Below are 21,356 nucleotides of genomic sequence, written 5' to 3' on the forward strand. Positions count from 1 at the left end.
TATTCCTCTTAGAATATCATCGTTAGCGATAGCATTGACAACAAGTGAGTCAAATGCAACGTAAGTTTCATTTTGGAAAGTGCAAAAATATTGTGCCTTAACATAGGTTTATACATATAATGCTTCAGGTTCGTATCAATCTCCTTCTTCTCATGCATCTGCTGCTTTTTGGTCTTCAGCTTCTCCTCTCCATCATCCTCCTACAGCCACAGTTAGTCAACAAGATTCTTTTTTTCCACTTCTTGTTATGTTTGCTTCCACGAAGCCACTTCGATTGTCTTGTCGTCTTCTCTCCTTCTGCCTTTTTTCCGTTCGCTTTGCACCGACCGCAGTGCCCTCATCTCATTCACTGCCTCGTGGTGTTGTAGCTCGATTTCTGAGGACTTCTTCTTTTTTTTTCTCTTTCTTTATCATTCATTATTTCTCCTGAGCAATTTCTCAAATCGCATTGCACTCATCTCACGTTGTCGATCTCTGTGAATGTCTTTCCTAACAATCTGACAGAGAAAATTTGAAAATCTTGACGAAAAAGGATTGACGCCTGCACCGTTATCGTATCGCTGATGCTGCAACATTAGATTGTTTTCTTCTTTGGAATGAAGAGGAGGAGGAAAATATAGGAGGAGGAGAAGAGGAGGAGGAGAAGAGGAGGAGGAGAAGAGGAGGAGTAGAAGAGGAAGGAGAAGGAAGAGAAGAAGAAGAAACCAGATTATTTGAGAATACAACTTAAGTTAGATCAGATGGAGAAGAAGAAGACGTTAAATTTCATTATTGAAGTTGTCATAAGTGAACTTTACAAAGAAGTTGAACACTATCACTCACAAAACGGGAATTAAGTGACTTTCCTTGAAATTAATAATATTCAAATAACATTTATTCTTATCATCAATAAAAGCAATTCAGATCACATATATGCAAAGAAAGAAAAAGAAAGAAAAATCTTTTTATGAATATTTGTGTAAATGCTCTCAAACAAAAAAACGAAAGAAGGATGAATAAAGCTTAATTAGCTTCATGATAAATCGAAGCTATATGATGTCAATAACAAACTTCGTTATTAGATTTTCGTTGATTTTTCTGTGATTTGAACATAATATTCAAAAGCCATGTTTTCAATTGGATGCTCATCTTTGGACTTTCCTTCGCTCTCTGAATTCTGTTCTTTTTTTTGGATTCTTTTTTCTCCGTTCCTTTCTTCGTTCATTTTCACTTCTTTCCTTATTAACAAAATATTCATCTTAGCATTCAAAATCTTCTTTGCATTTAAAAGTGAATTTCAAAAAATATTTTGGTCTATATTGAAGTGTAATTCATCATTTAGGCAATATTTATGAATCTTTGTCAGCGTTTTTTCGCGCTTCAAAAACGCTTCGCAGGCATTTCGATTTTCTAAAAAGAAAGCGTTACAGCAAATTGTTGAAAAGCAACAGTTGCATTTATAAATCATTCACAATTGATTTTTTAAACAGAATATTTCATTGTTGCTATGAAAACAAACTTTATGAATTAGCTTTTTGATCAATGTCAATAGATAAATCATTCTATGATTTGCTTCTCAATTTCAGTTTATACAAATATTATCGTTAATTCAAAGCTAAATCAACGAGAGTTCTGGTTTTTTTTCTACGCACTTTAAATTACTAATCCAATCTGCTCTGAAAATGTGTAGAAAACTTGTGAATTATAATTCAATATTAACATAATACATTTCTTGATCTTTTCACTGAACAAAAGTTAATTGAAAAATGAATAATTTTAATAGAAAGCAATGTGATACATAAAAATAAAACATCAAATGCCGACATTTGAAAAACAGAAAAAAATAAAACAAATGAAAAAAAGAATTTCAATATTGAAACGAATTTATTAAATGATTGTCTACCCTGGGAGGCTGATTCTGGACCCAAAGCCTTCAAGGGACTGTGCTGGACCGGTCACAGCACAGTCCCAGGACGGAATCAGCCTAGCCTCATTTATTTCGCTCAAGAGCGAAAATTGAGGTACCAGAAAGCATTTGTTGGAAGCAAATACTTAATGGCTTGAGCAGCAGACGAATCAAAAAACGTCATTCGTTTCTATATAAAATTCAACAAAAACAAAATTACTCATCAAAAAGACCAGAACTTTAAAAACAAATTGTATCCAATTTTTCCCTATCATTTAATAATTTTCTTGTAGCATTCCCTATTTCAAACATTTCTGTTTTGCGAGAATATTTTTTAGAGGATTTTATCATCCTTTCATCTCTTATGCTTTTTTCAAGGAAGTTCATTAACTCTTTTCCTCGGGAATCTTGTGGTGAACACACAGATCTGAAAATTTGATGACCTCGTTTCTCATAGAACAAATACGTCTTTATGGACTTCGCTTCAATTTTCCTCCATCGTATTTTATTTCCAGAAGAGTGTCTGAGTTAATAAAGAAATGAAGAAAATAAAAACAAAATTTACATAATTGCATCACACTTGACAAAATATCGCGTTGTCTTTTGATAATTATCCGAGTTGTTATGGAGGGAATCATATGAGTCATCTGTATGGTCTTTCAGAAATTTAATAAGTTCATCAATATTATTAAGTGAAGGTCCATTGGGCAAGTTATTTTTCACACAGTTTGTCAGATTCCCGAATTCTCCGTCACATTCACTTTTTCCATGTTTTTCACAGAAAAAGGAAAGAGTTGTTCGTTTGCCTTTGACGGGAGAAGAGTTGTCAGAAAGGAGAAAATGCATAAGCTGGGAATTCCGAAAGTGTGGCCCTGTATCACATGCAAAATGAAGAGTTTGCTTGTCTTTAACGATTTCATTTTCCAAAACTTGCTTCAAACATTCAATGGTGAAACGGTAGTCGTGAGAAAGAGCGTTTGAGAAGAAGTTAAAAATGTGCTTTTCTTTGTCTCCTTTCTTGTTAACAATGTAAACAATTACACAAAAATGTGTGATTTCCTCTTTTTCGTAATAATCTCGACTTATTTGATTTTTGCAAATAGGAAGCGTCCAATTCTCTTTGAAATCGAACAAAACCAACGCTTCCGAAAATGAAATGTTCTTTTTGATTTTATGGAAGTGTTGACGTTGATTTGACGCCAGAAAACGATGTTTTTCAATAAGTCTTATTGTTTGTTGCTCTTGATCATTCAATGTTTGTGATTTTGTTTTTAGATATTCTTCTTTTTTCTTCAGATGATTGAACATTTCACATAAGTTGCACAAGTCAGTTCGCCTGGAAGCCCTTTTAAGGTGTTTCGTCTTTTTGTAGAAAGAACTTTTTGACATTTTAATATTCGTGGTTTCCATTAACTTTCTGAATAGCTGCGCTTTTGTTGAATTGATGATACGAACTTTTTGTTTTTTGATATGTGAATAAGAATTGTTTGGAGAACCATGAAAGAATGGATTATTGACGACTGCATTTTGTGAATCTTTATGTCGATTATTGTGAAGGGTTGAAAAGTATCGATTAGGATTTGTTGATCTGTTTTTTGTTTCTCTCAATTGGCTGGATGAAATCATTTCTGGAAAGAGAGATTGTTTTCCATTTGGTTTTGTAGATGCGGTTGAATTATGAGTGAGATGATTATTAATTGTTGTATTATTTGTTTCACAGTCTTTTGAGTTCGTTTGATAATTGCAATTAGAAGAAAACTCGTTAGAAAAAGGAAGAAATGAAGTATCAATTTCAGATGTGATGGAACATCCGGAATGTCGATTTGATAAACCAAATAAGGTCGATTTTTTGTGGTGATTTTCTGACGAAGAATGGACATTAGTAATTTCATCATCATATATTACTGAATGTGAAGTGGAATGATGTGGATTTGTCGTATTAGGATGAAGTGAATAATAAGGATCTTGTAATAAACCATTACAATTAATGCAAACCGAACGAACATTTGTTTTCTTCTGATTCATTGATGAAATATTATTCGAAAAAGAACTTCCTTGATGTGATAGTCCCAATTGAAACAAATTTGGTGAAGCAATATCGGAAACAGGAATGCATCCACGATTCTCCTGAGAGTAAACAATCATAAACGGAATTGAACCTTTGTTTATGTGAGAGTTTGTTTCTGTTGTAATTTCATTATTAATGAAGGATATTTCTCCGTCGTTACAAATATACCAACAATCTTTGTATGATGCACATTTTGGGGATGGGCATCTGCTTCTACACATTGCATAAAAATGTCCGCAATCTTTCGATCCTCGATAAAACAGGACTGCTATCAATCGATAATTGTACATATTTTCTGAATAAAAAGGAAAAGCCTTAATTGTTTCTTCATTCTTAAAAAATGAAATTTGTAATGGAATGTTGTATATTTTCTTTTGATCAAATTTATCAGATTCAAGAGTGATTGTTAAAATATGAGGGAATTGAAGGATATTCATTATTGAATATTGATCTGTATTTTTCTGACATCTGAGACAAAAGGCCTCTCTGTTGTTTGTATTTGTTTGACCTGATGAGAATGATTCATTAAATTCCGAAATGACATCTGAACCGTGAAGTCGAATTAATGGAGTTGATTCACAAATTCCATACTCATATGATCCACATTCACAACATTTTCTTGGAAATGATTGGTTCGTTCTCATTTGGTTTGCTAATGCTGGTGTTATACATATGAGATCCTGGTACATATTAAAAAATGTTTCATAACATTCTTGTTGTTCACCCTTTTTCAGTCCATGCCTTTTTTCCCAACATCTCACAAAAGGCAAGGACCAAGATTGTGGGACATTATCATTGTTTATGTTAACTGATAAATCCAAAGGTTGGACAATGTCCAGCAAACGATGCAAATAGTGTGAAATCCTTCCTTTTCGAGTACAAAATCGTTCTGAGTGCAAATAAATAGAACGGAACACTTGTAGCATTGCAGCGAGATAACAAGTGTTTCCCAGGTTTGGTAACGGACAATAAGTATTGTTTTCTCTCAGTGTTCCAGTTTGTGCAGCGTGCTGATGATTCTGTGAACAGCATTCGATGATTGAGCTGCAAGAAGAAATTGGGCCTTGACTATTCTTTATCGAATTCTCATTGGTTTCGTTGGAATAATGCAGTTCTTCATTTTTTTCAATCTCCATATTATCTCCATTATTGATTTGTGATGCTAATTCTGATAAATCCAAATTTATTTCCGGTTCGAAGCAGCTTTCTTCATCCATTTCACATTGAACATCCAAAAGCGAAATTTCATCATCGATCTCCATGTGAATGTATTCATTGTTTTTTGAATTGTTTGATTCTTCTGTTGTCTGCAAATATTCGCTTCTTGTGTTGTTCTCTGTGAAATAATCATATAGAGGATCTTCATCTTCTTCCATTTCTTCACTGCAGTTGATGATTTTAAAATCATCATCTATTTCCATTGAAGATTCTGAAAGTGATAATTCTTCAACACTTTTAATTAATGAACCCAATTAGAAGACAAACTGTTATTTTGTTGTGACAACTTACAAATGCATTTCGATGATTCGGTTGAATTTTCATTTATGAAATTAGTGAAAACTTTTTCATCTTCTGGTCTCATCTCTATAAAAATGTTTATATATGACAAAGAACAAATTAAAGATGAACAGTTTCACATTTTTTTCAATAAAGAATTAGATCAAACTTCGTTTTGAGGGGGGAAGAGCAGCCTTTTTCGGAGTTTGAAAATCAAACGATGTATACGAGCTATTGTCCTTTGCGTGATAATAGCTTCCATGAGAGCATTCAAAGCCCAAATCGATCAATTGCGATAGGGCATATTCCTGGCAAACACATTTTAAAAGCGTCACTTTTGTATGAGGATTTTCTTCTCGATTATACGCAGACGCTAATCGCAAAATTACATATTGATTTCGATCTTCAGTAATCAAAAATTTAAAAGAGTTTGACTAATATAAATATTAATACAAATAATAATAACAAACCGTTAAATATTTTTTGAATATGGGGAAATATTTTTTTACCCGTATTTGTATGGAAAAACATGTACTTCAGCATTTCCACACAGTCATTTGCAGATTTGTTTGTTAGATACTCCCAAACATCTCTACATCTTTCGCTTTTCCTCGAGTTTGATAAAAGAGAAAACTTGATTCGTTCCATGACTCAACAAAAAATAGTTTATTCTTTGTGATGACAAAGTTCCACAAATGGGATGATCTGCGAAATCTTTTATTGTTAATAATTTTAACTTTTTAAAACGAACATCAATGTGTGGAAAATGAATAAAGAGCACATGTATTTTTTGAATTGATGGATATTGAACACTTTTCAAATTTAAAGTATTAGATTTTATTAAACGTTTTCACTGAGAATTTTCTTAATTATTAGTTTATCCTGACAAATATTCCTTGAACGAAAGGGGAAAAAAATATGTTTCTTCAGAACGAAAGGTTGCACCGATACAACTTTTGAATGAAACCAGGTTTGGTTGCTTCAAACGATTTTTATTTAAAGAAATGCAAATTTTCACATATTCTCCTTTTTATTCCCTTTTGTGTCATTTCAATTCGGCAAAAGTGAATTGCAGAGATTCCAATTTAAAAAGCAACAATTATAGAAAAAAATACTGGCTCTTGAAAAAGATGTGCTTATATATAACGATTTTCGACAAATAAATCACATGAATATATTTGCTCAATCAATTGCTGAAAATACATCCAATGTTTTCTTATCAATCCACAGTTTTCAGGCACATTCAAATTCATTTGTTTGCTCATTTATGATTTTCTCTCCTTTGAATTAGTGCTTCTTTATACTTCATCTGCAACCAGACATCCTCTAAGTTAAAAATTTCCTTAGGCTATAGAGAGAATATTCGAAAAACCTTACAGCGCAAACAAATTAATATTAAAAGTAGTTCACTCAGTGAGAGCAATGCTGAATGAGAGATCACCAAACAGATAAGAATGAATATTTGAGGAAGAAACGTGCCTAGAAGCAGTTATGCAGATGATAAAAAGCAAGAGATATCAAAACTTGATGAACGACATTATATGACTCCAACGAGTGCAGCTGAAGCAGGAAGGGAAGAACAATGAGGAAGGAAGAGAAAGAGATAATAGCAGAGAGGGAAAAGAGGAAGAAGAGAAAAAAAAGGAAATAAAAGAATTGAAGTTATATACCGAGATGAAAAGTCGAACAAAGTTGCTGGACATATATCGGAATATGGAAGAATTGAAAGTTTTGTCGAGTATTCACAAGAATAATGTGAAAAAGTTTTGATACTGTCTATTTATATGTTTTAGAAATGCTTTTAAGGGAAAGTTGAAGAAGATGTGATTGCAGAAGAAAATAAAGAAAAAATGGAGAAAAAGAGGAAGAAAAAGAAGCGATTAAACCGATAAATGAAACAGCAACGCATAAAAAAAGTTCGTTCAAATGAAAGTGGTGAACAGCAAAGCCAAAGAGAATGATCGAGAAGATCTGGATACATCGCAATCCATCAATTTCTTGATCTGATAAAAACATCGACTTTTTGCATTTTAAAACATATGCTTTTATCAATGAAACTTTGGATTCATTCCTGTCGAATTTTTGGTAGTTTTCGCATGAAACAAGCGAAAATACAAGTTATTCTCATTCATCATCATCGTCAACAATTGGCTCATTGCCTTATCATTACTCTTCGCCAAGCAACATGAATGCACGAAATTCTTCATTCACTTCTTTTTCTCCTTCTCCTTCCTCCTTCATCATCATCATCATCTTCTTCTTCTTATCAGCATTCTTCATCAACCATTTCACTCAACTCACATTTTCCTTCATCAAAATTCATTTTTCTTTCACAATTATCGAAAAAATACTTTTATCTACTATCATATTGCAACCTCATCTTCAAACAAACTTGTTTCTTCCTAAGCCAATATTGCTCAATTGCAGAGCTTCAGCAGATAATTTTTTCACAACTCTTCCACAATCACGCTACTCTTTCATCTTCCATTCGACTATCATTCATTTCTGAGCTTCAGCTTCCTTTCAACTTTCAATCAACAGTCTATCTGTATCAAAATAATCATTCTAAAATGGCTGAACCAACTTCAAATTATTTATTCAACCTCAAAGGGTTCTGTGAAGCATTGTGTTTACAGTTGGAATTGCTCTCAATTTGTGATTAGAGTTTTGTTGCAAGAATTTGGTTTATTCTTGTTTACTGATTTTTTAATTGTTCTTTTCAAACTTATTGAATTTTTGGACATGTTAAATATCAAAATAGTCACAAAAAAATAAGCTTCAATGTTGATTTATGATCATTTGGATGCATTTTTAAAAAATACTAAAATAACAAATAAACAATTGAAAAGAGATATTCACAAAAGTCACAAATCACAAATCTGAACGATCAATAAAACAAATGAAATGGCATATGCATGAGTAGTCAATTTTATTGTTTATACTGTACACTCCTCGAAAGAACTGAAGAAATCTGATATACACTTGTAAACTTTATTGATGTTTACTTAGTCAAATACAAACATTCTGTTATGTCTCCTTTTATTTTGCAATCAATAAAATCGGAATTTTATGAATATTAACTCTACAAAGTTCGATATCATCCAATTTGCAATGATATTTCAAAAAAAGAAAAAAAGAAAGAAAAAGAAAAAGGAAAACACAACGAAGTTTCATCATTTTGATGTGAATAACTTCATCAACTGTTTAAACTTTCTGATGCGAAAATTGAAGAAATCAAAGTGAAGCTTGTTGGTCAACTTTTAAAAAATTATCTCACATCTCTTACACATTTTTATTTCAGGAAAACAGCACAGCATTATTCTTGTCATTCTATTTTTTTTTTTGACTTCGTCTTATCCAACTGAAGCAGAACGTAGATCTTCTTCTCCATTCAGGAGGCAGAGCAGCGAAGAGAAGAAAGCGGAAGGAGATGACAAGTAATTATCGTCTTCATCTTCGCCTGCAATTAACTCTTCGTATGCGTCTGCGGTGGCGTCATACACGTCTGTAGCAGCGATGGACGATATCGATAGACGGATGCGGATTGCTGTGTCAGAAGAAGCTGGGGCGCATGCAAATCAAAGGAATTCGTAATTAAGGGAGCAACAGACGCTTCAAGGAATATGTTGTGGCTCGGCGGGGAGTGCTGAATGGAGGTGTTACGTGTGCACACGATGTGATGCTTTCTGTTCCGTTTGTTGGTCAGGCTCCATCGCTTGCAGCATTTGTGAGCACGAAGTCGGGGAGAAAGCGGATCGTTGCAGCAGCAGATGTGAATGCGCTCACATCGATCTGCGATCAATTTGAACCGTCGCTGCTGCCGTCGGTGATAGCGCGGCTGGTGTTGCAATCGCTGCAGTCGAGGCATGTGGTGGAAAAGCTGGAAGGCAAAGGGATGGGATGAAGGAGAAGAGGAAAGGAGTGAAGATGAAAAGATTGAAGAGGAAGAAAAGGAGAGAGCGAAGAATGAGAAGAAGAGGATTGAGAAGAGACTGGTTTCGCTGACGCAAATGATCGGGATAGAGCGGATTGTCTCGCTGCGTGATGTGAGCGAAAAGATGGTGATGAAGGAAGAGAAGGCGATTCTGTAGGCTGATTTTCCTTGTGGGGAATATGAGCTGTTAGAGTGGGCGACGGGGTTGCGGACGTCTATTTCGCTGAATGAGCCACGGAAGATGGCTGAAAGCAACAAGAAAGATGGAATGAAGGGGGAAAACATGAGCGAAAAATGGAAAGAAGAAGAAGAAGAAAGCGATTGTGGGATGAGGCAGGACAACACATCGCTTCTATGTGGTGTGCGGAGGATCGGGCGACGAGGAGGTGATGCGGCAGTGGCGATTGTGGGGGTTAGGCAGATGAGAGAAGGAGCGGAAGCCGGGAACGTAGAGGTGATTTTGAGCAACTGCACAGCGATGACGCGTGTGCATGTGTTTGGGAGTGTGTTTGCGGGGGCGATTGATGCAGAGAAGCAGCTGACGTAGCTGAGAGAGGGGATGCAGGCCGAGGTGCAAACAGCAAAGGTGGTGGGGTCATTCTACACGTCGGACAAGAGGCTGGGCACAGAGCAAGAATGCATCCAGCGAAGACAGACGGAAGCAGAGCGCCTGGAGAACGCGCTGGATACGCCTTCTGTGCTGATGCATCGGGTTGTGACGAAGGAGACTTTAAGAAAGGAGGCGAGCGCATTTGCAGGGGATGCGATCTGCGGAGGAGCAGCGAGCGGAGAGATGATGGCAGACATGATGGCGAGGAAGCGGAAGAAGATGATGATGAACGGGGTGATGGAAGGGGGAATGGGAGGAGTGCGGAACTGGAGGAGGAGCCTGGCAGACTGGAAGAACATCGACTTTTTGGGGGAGACGACGACAGTTGTGCTGAACGAAGCACCAGGGGAAGGGAAGAGGAGGCGTGTGGTTGTCCAAATGGAGGTGATTGCAGGGAAGGGGCAGAGCACTGTGACAGTGGTGGCGACAGACGATGAGCATGTGGTGGCGAAAGTGGTGGGGGTGGATCTGAGTTTGTGCGGAGGGAGAAGGAAAACGGAGGGAAGAGAAGGAGGAGAAGGAGAAGAAGGAGAAGGACGATTGAGGGAAATGCGGCTGATGAATGTGTTTGACCCGAAGAAGCATGTTTTTCAGAAGATGCACTCGGCGCTGATTCTGCCAGAAAAAGTGCTGAGAAGCAGATGTTGGGATGCAGGCGATGAGAAGGATGAAGAAAAGAAGGAAGAAAAGAAGGAAGAAAAGAAGGAGAAGGAGGAGAAAATAAAATCAAGATGTGAATGTGAATGTGCCAGTTCAAATGGGAAGAAGACAGGAGGAGTGTCATTTAAGAAAGCATATCTTTCGAAATGTGTTGCGACGCGGAAGATAAAAGATCTGTCGACATCTTCATATGAAAGCTACAGTTGCTTTGGGGGAATTCTTCATCTGCTGAAGTGCGTGATGAAGGCGAAGGCGAAGAAGAATGAGGGAGACGAGGCAAAAGTGAGAGCATTTGATGCGTGGTGTAATGCGTTTGAGGAGCTGTACAAGTTGGATGATGATGATAATGAGGATGAGGATGAAGATGAAGAAAAAGAAGAAGGAGAAGAGAAGAAGAAGAAATTCCGAGAGCTCTGTGATCGTTACAGCGAATTTGCATGTGAGAAAACGAATATTCTGCTGTTCAAAAAGGCGCCAAAATTCTTTGCGACAGCGGTTCGGCCGAGTTTGGCGAGCAAAAAGGAGAAGACGGTGGTTGACCACTATCTGCTGGGCACGGAAGATGTGGAGCTGTTTGAGGAATATGCAGAGCCAGCTTTGTTTGCGAAGCTGAATGCAGTGGAGCAAGTGTTTGTGCTGGCGAGGCTGGTGGAGCTGGGGCAGAAGGCGAAGAAAAGGGAAGAAGGAAAAGAAGGAGAAAGAAGAGAAGGAGAAGAATTGCTGGAGAGGAGTTTGAGGAGGTGTGTGGCGTTGGTGGAGAAAGTGGAAAATCAGCTGAGGTCGCAGCTGATAGACAAGAAAGAAGAGGAGAAGGAGTTTGAGAAAGTGCTTCCATTGGGACTGGATGATGGGGGTTTCATTGAGGCAGAAGAAGAAGAAGAAAGAGGAAGAAAGAGCAGTGTGAAAGGAGCATCGGGACGAGCATTCAAAGAAGGAGGAGATTTGGGGAAGATGGTAGTGCAGGTGAGGACGATGCAAGGGAAGATAATTCGAGTTTGCGTGACGAAGGAGACTACGGTGGAGGAGCTGAAGGAGCTTATGCAGAAAAAATTAGGGATTCTGCCTGACATGCAGAAGATTGTCTTCAACGATGTGCAGCTGAGCGACACGCGCACAATGAGCGGGTGCTTCTTCCGGAACAACGACGAGCTGAAGCTGATGCCGCGTATGCTAGGGGGTGCAACAGATGTTCAAGGGCAGATGGGGCAGATGGGGCAGATGGAGAAAGGAGCGATGCCTGGAGCGAGAATGGCAATGCTGATTGTTGGGATGGCAAGGGCAGGAGCAGGAGCAAGAGCAGGAGCAGTGGCAAGTGCAGGATTAGGGTCGAGGCCGAGAATATAGATGCAATCGAATGCATGGCAGAGGATAAGCAACGCTGGTGCGATGCCTCGTCGGGCAAATGACTTTTGTGGCTCTTTCTTAATGGATATTCGATCAAATCCTCAGATGTCGATGCCTATGGGAATGCAGATGGAATCAGAGTATATGCGTAATGTTTTCACTTCTGCTTCTTGTGTTTCTTGAAACTCTTTTGGAGATGATTAACTTTGTTCCTGGAAAGAAGAAAAGATAATGCCAGTTGCGAAGTTCCAGCAGGTGGAGAACATGAAGGAATACCGAGAGAACCAATATCATCGTGTGGTGTCATCTCATTCTGTGCTGGTTGAGTGGAACCATTTCTTCCTGGACTATGCGCGGTATCTGTTTGGATGTGTCGGGGAGGAGGTGGGCAGGGATACGCGTGAGTGTGGGAGGTCTGTTCCTTTTGTGTCAGCGAATGTGATTGAATGCACCGATTCGTTTGCATCAGCAGCGTTTGCAGCTGCGCTGACAGATGTTTGTGTGCATCCTGTTTGCGTGGAGAAGGCGACTGAGATGAGTTGAGGAAGGGCGAGTGTGTCTATTAGGAGCATGACACAGCCGCAGTGCTGTTTGTGAAGGAGATGGAGGAATTTGAGGGAGTGAAGGAAGGAATAGAAGGAGAAGAAAAAGGAGAAGGAGAAAAGGAAAGAGAAAGAGAATAAGAGAGACAAGCGAGGAAACAAGGGCTGTAGTTGAGTGGCTTGGGGAAACGAGTGGAGATGAAGCAGGTGGTTGTGTAGAAGTTTGGGTGTGATGTGAGCGAAGAGTGGGAGATGAATGAGGAAGGGCGGAAGGCGAGGAAGTGTGTGGAGAAGGAGAAGATGCTAGCTGTGCGTGTGTGTGTGCGATGTGGTGCTGACAAACACGACGTCAGCGCAGATGTCGGTACAGGTGCTGATGCAGGTGCCAGGACGGTCGATTGTACTGCAAAGGGGCAGCGCGACGAGGACACAGAGCGTTGTTCCTGGTGCGTGTGGGATGCAGACGGTGTCGTAAGAAGTCTATTTCCCGGAGAATGGGGAGTTTGTGCACTATCCGGTGTTGGTGGCGATGCGGGGGCGGAATGTGTGCTGCAGCCGAGATGGAATGCGCCGTGTGAGGGTGGAAGTGGAAGGTGTGGCTGGTGATAAAGAGGAAGCAAGCTTGCCATAGGAAAAAAGATGTTGCCATATGTGTGGAATACAACATCACCAGCCGAGTGCAAAAAGTTCGAGAAGAAGAAAAAGTCGACACACTCGATCCGTTCGTTCGAACAGGTTTCAAAGATGGTAGGGCAGCGCTGATGAACGAGTCTAGATGGTTGAATGCAGAAGACGGAGACTCTAGAGGGTTGATGCTCACGCTAGTTGCGCTTTACATTTTTTGATGTTCTCTGGGTGACTTCTTCAAATACACTCCATTCAATATCAACATCTTGTTCAACTTCATTTTTTAACTCTTCTTGAACTCTTTCAAATGCTCAACCCACTTGCTCCTTCCGGCTAAATATTCTTCATTGTCTAATTAAAAATGTTCAAAATTGTTATTGACAACATGAAATATTTCCCTCTGAAAAATCACTTATTGTTGTAATAGTTATATGCAGAAGTTATATTTTTTTGAGAATATTGCAACAAAAAAAACGAATTCAAAAAATCAAAAAATAAATTAAACTTTTAAGAAAAAACAAATTACAAACAACCAATTATAAAAATGCTTTTTTTGCTCAAATTTCAGTGAGATGAATAAGCTTATACAAAACGTTGATATCAATTCTGAGATTTGAAAATTTCTGATTGAATAAAATTTTATATACGTGTCTTAATATTTAATTTTCTCGAAAAAGAATTGAAACATTCATTGTAAATTTTATAAACATCTATTTTCAAGATGGATCAAAAAGAAAAAACTCTAATTCACCAAAAATCAGCAATTGTAATTCTTATGAGATCAAAAAACATAACTTTTTAAATCTGAAAAATTGTCGACCAAATGAAGTTTGTGACATGTTTTTAAATATTATCATGATAACATTTGTTATTCTAGAATAATAGAAACTGAATGAAAAAAAACAATGTCAATGTTTCAAAATTATGATAAAATGCGACCATTCAAGTTAAAAATAAAGGATTTCGAAGAGTTTCACGAGAGATTTTATCTTTATTGATTTTAAGATGTTTTCCGTTCATATTCTTCACATGTTGATTACTTTCGAACCGAAAAAAATCAGACCGAAAATTTTGACAAAAAAAGTATGATCCCAAAAAGAATTACCCACATGTTAATTTCAGCTTTAACATTTGTTTTTGAAACGGCTTTGATGAAATTTAATTATCAAAACACAAAATCTTTTCCTTATATCAAACAACCTTTGAGAAATCAACACCCCGAAATAATCAATGATTTCAAAGATAATAATTATTAATAAGTTTACTCGTTTATTGAAATTTAATGATTACAAAAAACGATCCAAAATTTTTAAGCAGATTGCGCAAAAAATACCGGACAAGATCGATTTCTCGATTACCGCAAGAGGAATAATTCAGACAATTTTCCTCAAAATATATCTCATCAATACAATCTCATTTGACATACAAGACTTTCAGGACAGCTTGGCTTGAGATCAAAAAAAAATTATAATTAAAATCTGGGAGAAATTGTATTTTAAGTTTCTTTGAGATTTCATATTTTTATTTTTTGAACACAAATGAGGCTATTTAGAAAGACTGGTTTATTAAATGAGTTCACATTAAAGAGATATATTTTGGGAAAAATCAAAAGAATTATTCATCTTGTGGTTATTTAGAAATCGATCTTGTCCAGTATTCCTCTGTAATATGACAAGAGAATATTGAAACAATGACAAAATGACCGACAAGATGTGTGATTATTTTTTAAACATATTTTCTCTTTCAAAATATTTGGTTCGAAAATTTCACTTGAACATCAAAAAAATAACATTGAAAAATGAAAACACTTCCAAAAAACATCATTATCTTTATTTGAGCAAAAACAATTGTCCATAATTCAGTTGAAATGAATCCAGCATTCGAATTCTCAACCTCTTTTCAAAGGATAACAACCTATGATAAACAAATTCCCCGAAAAAAGTTATGATCTCAATAATTATCACCCAGATATTTATGATTTGTCAATAATGGTTATTCATGACGATTTCACAATTCTTTCTTTCAATAATAATAAATTAAAAAATTGAAATACAACAATACTTATTATTTAGAAAAAAACAAATTTTTAATAAAGATGTTCAAGTTCATAACATGTTATTATTCATGATAGGAAATGTTTGTTGAGGAATATTTTTGTCACAACTTGTTATTGACTATTAGTGACAGTCACTTACAAAAAGGGAATATGAAAGATATTTCAGTTGCTATCAATTAATCTTTTCAAATATGCAATGCAAAGTTTCAAGTCGTTTTCTTTTAATTTGTTTTATTTATTTTAAATTTTAATTATTTTATTTTGATTTTAATAATTTTGTTTTAATTTTAATTTTTAAGCCTTTTTCTTTTCTTTTCTTTTCTTTTCTTTTTGTTTTTTGTGACGGACAAATGATTTTCCAACTTGTCATGTCACAGAGGTATATTGACTTATTTTTTTGCGACATCCGGTATTTTTGAACAATCTATATTTGGAAAATAAAAAGTCGATCTTATTTGTGATCATGATTATGTGAAAGTATAAATTGAAAGCAATTCTTAAACGGCATTTTTTTGAAAAAAAGAGAAGAAAAGATTCAAAGACACTGCAAATAGAGTTATAATTGATGAAATTTATTTTCCAGAAAAAGTTAATTCATGTTATCAAATATTATTTCGTTGTGCTGATAAAAATCCAATAATTATTTCTGACCATTTATTGAACAAGAAATAATGTTTGAAGCACTGAATATTTCATCTCAACATGTGCTTGATCTGAAAAAATTTCAACAATCAAAGTGATTTTTTTTATCACAAGTTTTTTCTTAATGTTGATTTATACGGTTGTTTTTTAATCAAAGAAAATGCAAAAGAAATTGAAATGAAAAATTCGTTTCATATATGTCAAAAGCCGATTTTTTATGAATAAGATAAGCAACGATGTTTTTTGTTAAAGTTTTCATTTTTCTGTATTCATTAACAAATGTTCAAAACCAAATTGTCATCACGAAATTTTTGTTCGAAAAATTTTGTTTTCAAAAATATTCACCAATCTCCAAAAAACAACTGGGACAAAATTTAAGGCTTTTATATTTTCGTTCAACACAATATTTTCTATTAAATTTATAAAAGTTATTATCTTTTGAAAACATGCAATTGTTGAATATCCGGGAAAAATAAAACTGAATTTTCATTATCGTTTTTGGCAATAAAATCTTTAAGCTTTCACACTTTACAAATAAGAATATTCTATCCAATAAAATGGAAGATGAAGTGCATTGTGGAAAAACTTGATGGATTAAAAGCAAAAAATGATCAAATAATGCTTATTTTTATCAAACCTGGATACTTTTCATTTTCCTCTTTTCAAAAAGAATAACCCATCTTTTCATAAATAAAACGAATATAATATGATAAAAACTTTTCAAAATATGCATTTGTGTTAAAAGAAAAGGTGTGTGATAATGGAAAGGAGAAAGACGGATCAAACCCTGAGTAAGGAGAAGATAAAAATTCAATAAGTCCTTCACCTGTTTTCCACCGATAAAAAAAAACTTCAGTCATACCTAAAACAGTTTTTTATCTTTCTAAAACAATTCAATGTTCTTTCTTTCTTTCTTTCTTTCTTTTTTGGAAATATTGAATTGATTTTTTAATGTTTTTTAAAAACATCAAATTCCAATTTAAATTGATCTTATGCACTTTAATTTATTTTTAGATATTTTTGGTGATTAAATTTGTTTTTTAGTTGCCAAGAATGTCAGCAACATCTGAAAAGAAGAAGAAAAAGAAGGAGTCTCAAAAGGAAGATGCACCTCAAAGTCAATTCCTTGGTCACTACCAGCTTGGACAAGTGATCGGAAAAGGAGCTGCTGGTACAGTTTATAAGGCCATTAATATTCTTAATGGCGATTTTGTTGCTATCAAAGAAATTCCTATTACGAATGTTTCGGAAATTGATAATATTCAATATGAAATTACTCTTTTGAAAACTCTTAAACACCCAAATATCGTGAAATACTTGGATACAATTAAGACAAAAGATAATTTGAATATTATTACTGAATACGTAGAGAATGGATCCCTTCAATCATTGGTAAAGAAATTTGGAAGAATTCCAGAATCATTAGCAAAATTATACGTAAGTCATGTATGAAATATGCTTATTTTACTTTTTGCGGTGAATAAGCCAAATAATGATTTTTCTTTAACTGTAGACTTTGAATGGACTTATTTATCTTCATGATCAAGGTGTTATCCATCGAGATATTAAAGGTGCAAACATTCTTGTGGCAAATAGAAGTGGTCATGTGAAACTGGCTGATTTTGGTGTTTCAACGAAAATATCTGAAAAAGGGAAAACTGGAGACGATGACGTTGCGGGAACACCATATTGGAGTTTGCGATAGTTTCTGTAAAAATTTATTTGATTCATATATTTGCATAATTATATGAATAATTTCATTTTTCAATATTCATAATTTTATCATTTCTTTGTGTTTTATGAAATATCAATATAATACTTATTTTTCTAGTGGCGCCCGAAATCATTGAGCTATCTGGAGCGCAGTTAGCTTCTGACATCTGGTCACTTGGCTGCACAGTGATCGAGCTGCTGACTGGTGCGCCTCCATACTTCGATCTTGCTCCATTCCCTGCGCTGTACCGCATCACACAAGACGACCATCCGCCTCTGCCGTCGGGTATCTCACCTGCTCTGGAGGACTTTCTGATGAAGTCGTTCCAGAAGAACCCGTCACTGCGTGCCACTGCGAAGCAGCTGATGATGCACCCGTGGCTGGCTGGGGGACCTTCCCCTTCGACAACAGGAGGGGGGTCAGGCATTGATATGTATCAGAAGATCATGGAGTTCAAGAAGAAGTACCTGCAGCACACAGAAGGGTCGGCAGCAGCGGAGGAGGAGAAGGAGCTGGACGAGTTTGAGGATGAGCCGACGGAGGAAGAGAAAGAAGAAGGATTTCCGAAGCCGAAAGACGAAGGGGACAACAACAATGACGATGACGACGATGATCCGTTTGCTGGCATTGATGACGACGATGATCCATTTGGTGATGATGATGAGAAGCCAGCTTCATCATCATCTTCTTCTACAAAAGCTAAGCCTGTGATGGCCACGTTTTCATCACCCGAAGCGATGGTGGCAGCACTTGGCGCAAAAGCATCCTCTTCGCTTTCTTCGCTTGCGTCTTCGTCTTTGTCCTCTTCCACGTCTTCGACTGCTTCTATCTTGTCCACCGCTGCCCCGCCTGGCACAGACACTGCTTCTTCGTCGTCTTCCAAAAAGAGCTGGTCGATTGCTGATTTTGTGGAAGATGGAGATGACGACGACGACTTCGGAGATTTGGAAGGGAGCGATCTTAGAGCGAGGTTTGAGGAGAAGAAGAAGAAAGAAGAGGAAGAAGAGGAAGCAGGGGGAGACTTCACAGAGATGGCAGAAGACGACGACTGGGGCGAAGACGATGCGCTGGCGAATCTGGAGACGACGGTGACGAACGACGCAGGGATGGACGAAGAGACCGAGGCGAAGAGAAGAGCGGAGTGTGATGTGATTGACGAGGCACAGAGGCTGATCCAGCAGCTGGACACGGGTGTCTCATCGCAGCTGGGCGACCAGCTGGTGAAGCCGCTGAAGAGGCTGAATGAGCTGGTTGAGCGGTCGATTGTACCGCTGAAGGAGAAGCTGATCTCGTGGCACGCCGTGCTCCCGCTGATGGAGATTGTCGATCAAGAGTCGCCGAATGTGAAGGTGGCAGTGCTGATGCTGATGAACTCGCTGATCAGAGACAATGCGCAGATGCAGAACACGATGGGGATGATGGGTGCGTTTCCTGTTGTGATCTCAAACGGATCGACAAAGCAGCCGCTGGCTGTGAGAGAGGAGGCGTCGAAGTTTGTGGAGACTTTGCTGATCAGCGGGGGGGAATCAACCATTCAGATGTTTGTGGCGTCTCGCTGCTTGGCGGGGCTGTGTGACATGCTGGATGCAGAGTGGAAGACGTCAAGGACACTCGTGATGAGAGCAGTGCGGTGTGTGTATGTGCTGCTGGCACACGACAAGCTAAGGGACAAGAAAGGGAAGAAGGACGGAAAGGGCAAAGGAGGAGGGGCAGGTGGGTACAACGCGAGTGGGGTGATAGCAGCACTGACGAATTCGATCACTCTGAGTGGGACGGGGCTGGTGAGTGTGAACACAGGAGACTCACAGAAGCCGATCTTGTTGAGGAATGACCTGTGCCGGCTGTTCTGCAAGAGCAATCTTCTATCACGGCTGACAAGACATCTGAAACAGATGAACAGCGATGCACAGCAGGCGATGAAGCTGAAGGACGTGCCGAGCACTCAAAAATCACTCAAAATCACTTCTTCCTCTTCCTCTTCTGCTTCTGCTTCTTCTTCTTCTGCCAACTCATCTTCCTCAGTGGACATTACTCTCTCGACAGAAGTGTATGACATCCTCTTGAAAACAGTTGAGATCATCTCCATCTTTGCCAACAACGACAAGGCAGTTTCTGTTTATCTGTCTAAATCAGACACCCTTCCGCCGCTTTTGGATGAGATTCCGCGCATTCCGGATGCGAACATGCAGCTCAACCTCGTCACGTCCCTCCGCTTTGTGTGCATGAACCAGGATGCGATGGTCTCTTTAGAAGCAGGCGGGGTAATTGATACGCTTGTAGCCTACTTCCGGCTGATGAAAGAGAACTCGAAAGTGCAGAACCAGCTGGTGATGGCAGTGTTTTACTTGTCTCTGCTCTCTCCGCGCCGTTGCGAGCTGTTTGCTGTCAGTGGGGTGATTCCCATTCTGCAGTCGTTTGTGACGTCTGGCTCGGCTGTAGCGCAGCTGGCGCTGACGGTGCTGCTGACAATGCCACGCGCAGGGAGCAGGGGAAGGGCGAAGCTGTGGGAGGCAGACGGGGTTGGCTTCTATCTGTCGCAGATCAACACGCAGAGGAAGACGTATTCGGAGACATCGGTGTTTGAGGTGCTGTCGACGTGGATGTCGTTTGAGAAGGAGAAAGTGGGCACGTGCTTGGCGCAGGAGCAGAATCTGAAGCGTCTTCTTTTGCCGTTCACCAGAGAAAACACCCAGCTGACAGTGAATGAGCTGTCCAAGCTTCTCCCCAATCTGCAGGAGATGCTGTCGATGTCGCCGACTCTGAACACGGCGGTGGGGAAGTGCCACGAAATGTGGCTGTATCTGCTCTCTCTCTTCGACGACGCTGTTGTCTGCCAGTCGGCCCTTCTGCTGAACTCGGCTGTGCGTATTGTCAGCCACCTGTATGAGAGGCATTCATCGCCCAAGGAGCTCATCTCGTCGTACAAACTGTATCCTCTCATGCAGCGCCTGCAGAAGGACCAGCACATCATGGTCGCTGAACTCGCCAGCAAGCTACTTGTGGCTCTTGGCGCGAATGACGTGATTTAGAACTGGGAAGTGATATTAATAAATTAATGTATAAATAAATAAATAAATAAGTGCAAAAAATTAATGTGATTGTTCATTTGAAGATGAAGGTTTAACAAGAAGGCATTTTGGAGTTGGCGGACAAGAATATTCAATGAAAGTTCAATTCTTATCTCTTTATTATTTATCCCCATCATTTCAATTAGTTAATCTCTGTATTCTCTTTATATTAAAAAGTTGTAATTTTTTATTTATTTATTATAATAATTTTTTCTTTTTAAATATATTTCCTTTAAATTTAATTCGTGCTATATGGACAAAGATATTATGATTTGAGCTTAAATAATTTATTTTTTATTGCATATTCACAATTTGTCTTTAAATACTTTGAATATTTGTTAACCTTTTTTTTTAATTAAGTTTTTTCATATCGCATTACTCTTTAATATTTTTTTAGTGTTTTAAAGTTGATAATACAGTACTTCAAATGAAATTTGAAAAATAATTATCTTTATTGATCAATAACCCCTCATAAAATATATGTCTAAATTGGCTGAAAATACAAATTCATTTCCTTTTTTGTGGAGTTCAAAAGATAGAGCCCAATCAAGACATGCTTTATTTTTAAGAGAAGATGATATGGATTTCCAAAAGCCGGGGATTGATCAATTTCTTCTCAGAAAAAGAGATGACAAACGTTTTACATTTTTAAAAAATAGACGGAAAACAAACCGAGATAAAAATCTAGTTAACGAAGATTTAAAAAGTA

The 21,356-nt window shown here is 37.6% G+C and overlaps 5 protein-coding genes across 5 annotated transcripts; all 5 read left to right on the plus strand.

The window, feature by feature from the left end:
* Nucleotides 1-9,316: 9,316 nt before the first annotated feature.
* On the plus strand, nucleotides 9,317-9,541 carry MONOS_3926 (uncharacterized protein; the record flags this gene model as incomplete). The annotated part of the gene is made up of 1 exon (XM_067873957.1): nucleotides 9,317-9,541. One exon carries the CDS (start codon nucleotides 9,317-9,319, stop codon nucleotides 9,539-9,541), a length of 225 nt encoding a protein of 74 aa, XP_067721985.1.
* Nucleotides 9,542-9,943: 402 nt separating this feature from the next.
* Nucleotides 9,944-11,998, plus strand: MONOS_3927 (putative Ubiquitin family; the record flags this gene model as incomplete). Its single annotated transcript, XM_067873958.1, has 1 exon — nucleotides 9,944-11,998. One exon carries the CDS (start codon nucleotides 9,944-9,946, stop codon nucleotides 11,996-11,998), a length of 2,055 nt encoding a protein of 684 aa, XP_067721986.1.
* Nucleotides 11,999-12,229: 231 nt separating this feature from the next.
* On the plus strand, nucleotides 12,230-12,541 carry MONOS_3928 (uncharacterized protein; the record flags this gene model as incomplete). The annotated part of the gene is made up of 1 exon (XM_067873959.1): nucleotides 12,230-12,541. The coding sequence occupies one exon, from the start codon at nucleotides 12,230-12,232 to the stop codon at nucleotides 12,539-12,541; it is 312 nt and encodes a 103-aa protein (XP_067721987.1).
* A 251-nt stretch (nucleotides 12,542-12,792) lies between these two features.
* Nucleotides 12,793-13,385, plus strand: MONOS_3929 (uncharacterized protein; the record flags this gene model as incomplete). Its single annotated transcript, XM_067873960.1, has 2 exons — nucleotides 12,793-13,133; nucleotides 13,214-13,385. The coding sequence occupies 2 exons, from the start codon at nucleotides 12,793-12,795 to the stop codon at nucleotides 13,383-13,385; spliced, it is 513 nt and encodes a 170-aa protein (XP_067721988.1).
* A 3,497-nt stretch (nucleotides 13,386-16,882) lies between these two features.
* Nucleotides 16,883-21,089, plus strand: MONOS_3930 (putative ste ste11 cdc15 protein kinase). The gene is made up of 3 exons (XM_067873962.1): nucleotides 16,883-17,311; nucleotides 17,379-17,559; nucleotides 17,697-21,089. The coding sequence occupies exons 1-3, from the start codon at nucleotides 16,919-16,921 to the stop codon at nucleotides 20,606-20,608; spliced, it is 3,486 nt and encodes a 1,161-aa protein (XP_067721989.1). The 5' UTR covers nucleotides 16,883-16,918; the 3' UTR covers nucleotides 20,609-21,089.
* The last annotated feature ends 267 nt before the right edge of the window (nucleotides 21,090-21,356 follow it).

This window comes from Monocercomonoides exilis, assembly GCF_001643675.1.
Source record: "Monocercomonoides exilis strain PA203 chromosome Unknown scaffold44-821271, whole genome shotgun sequence".
Classification (NCBI taxonomy): Eukaryota; Preaxostyla; order Oxymonadida; family Polymastigidae; genus Monocercomonoides; species Monocercomonoides exilis.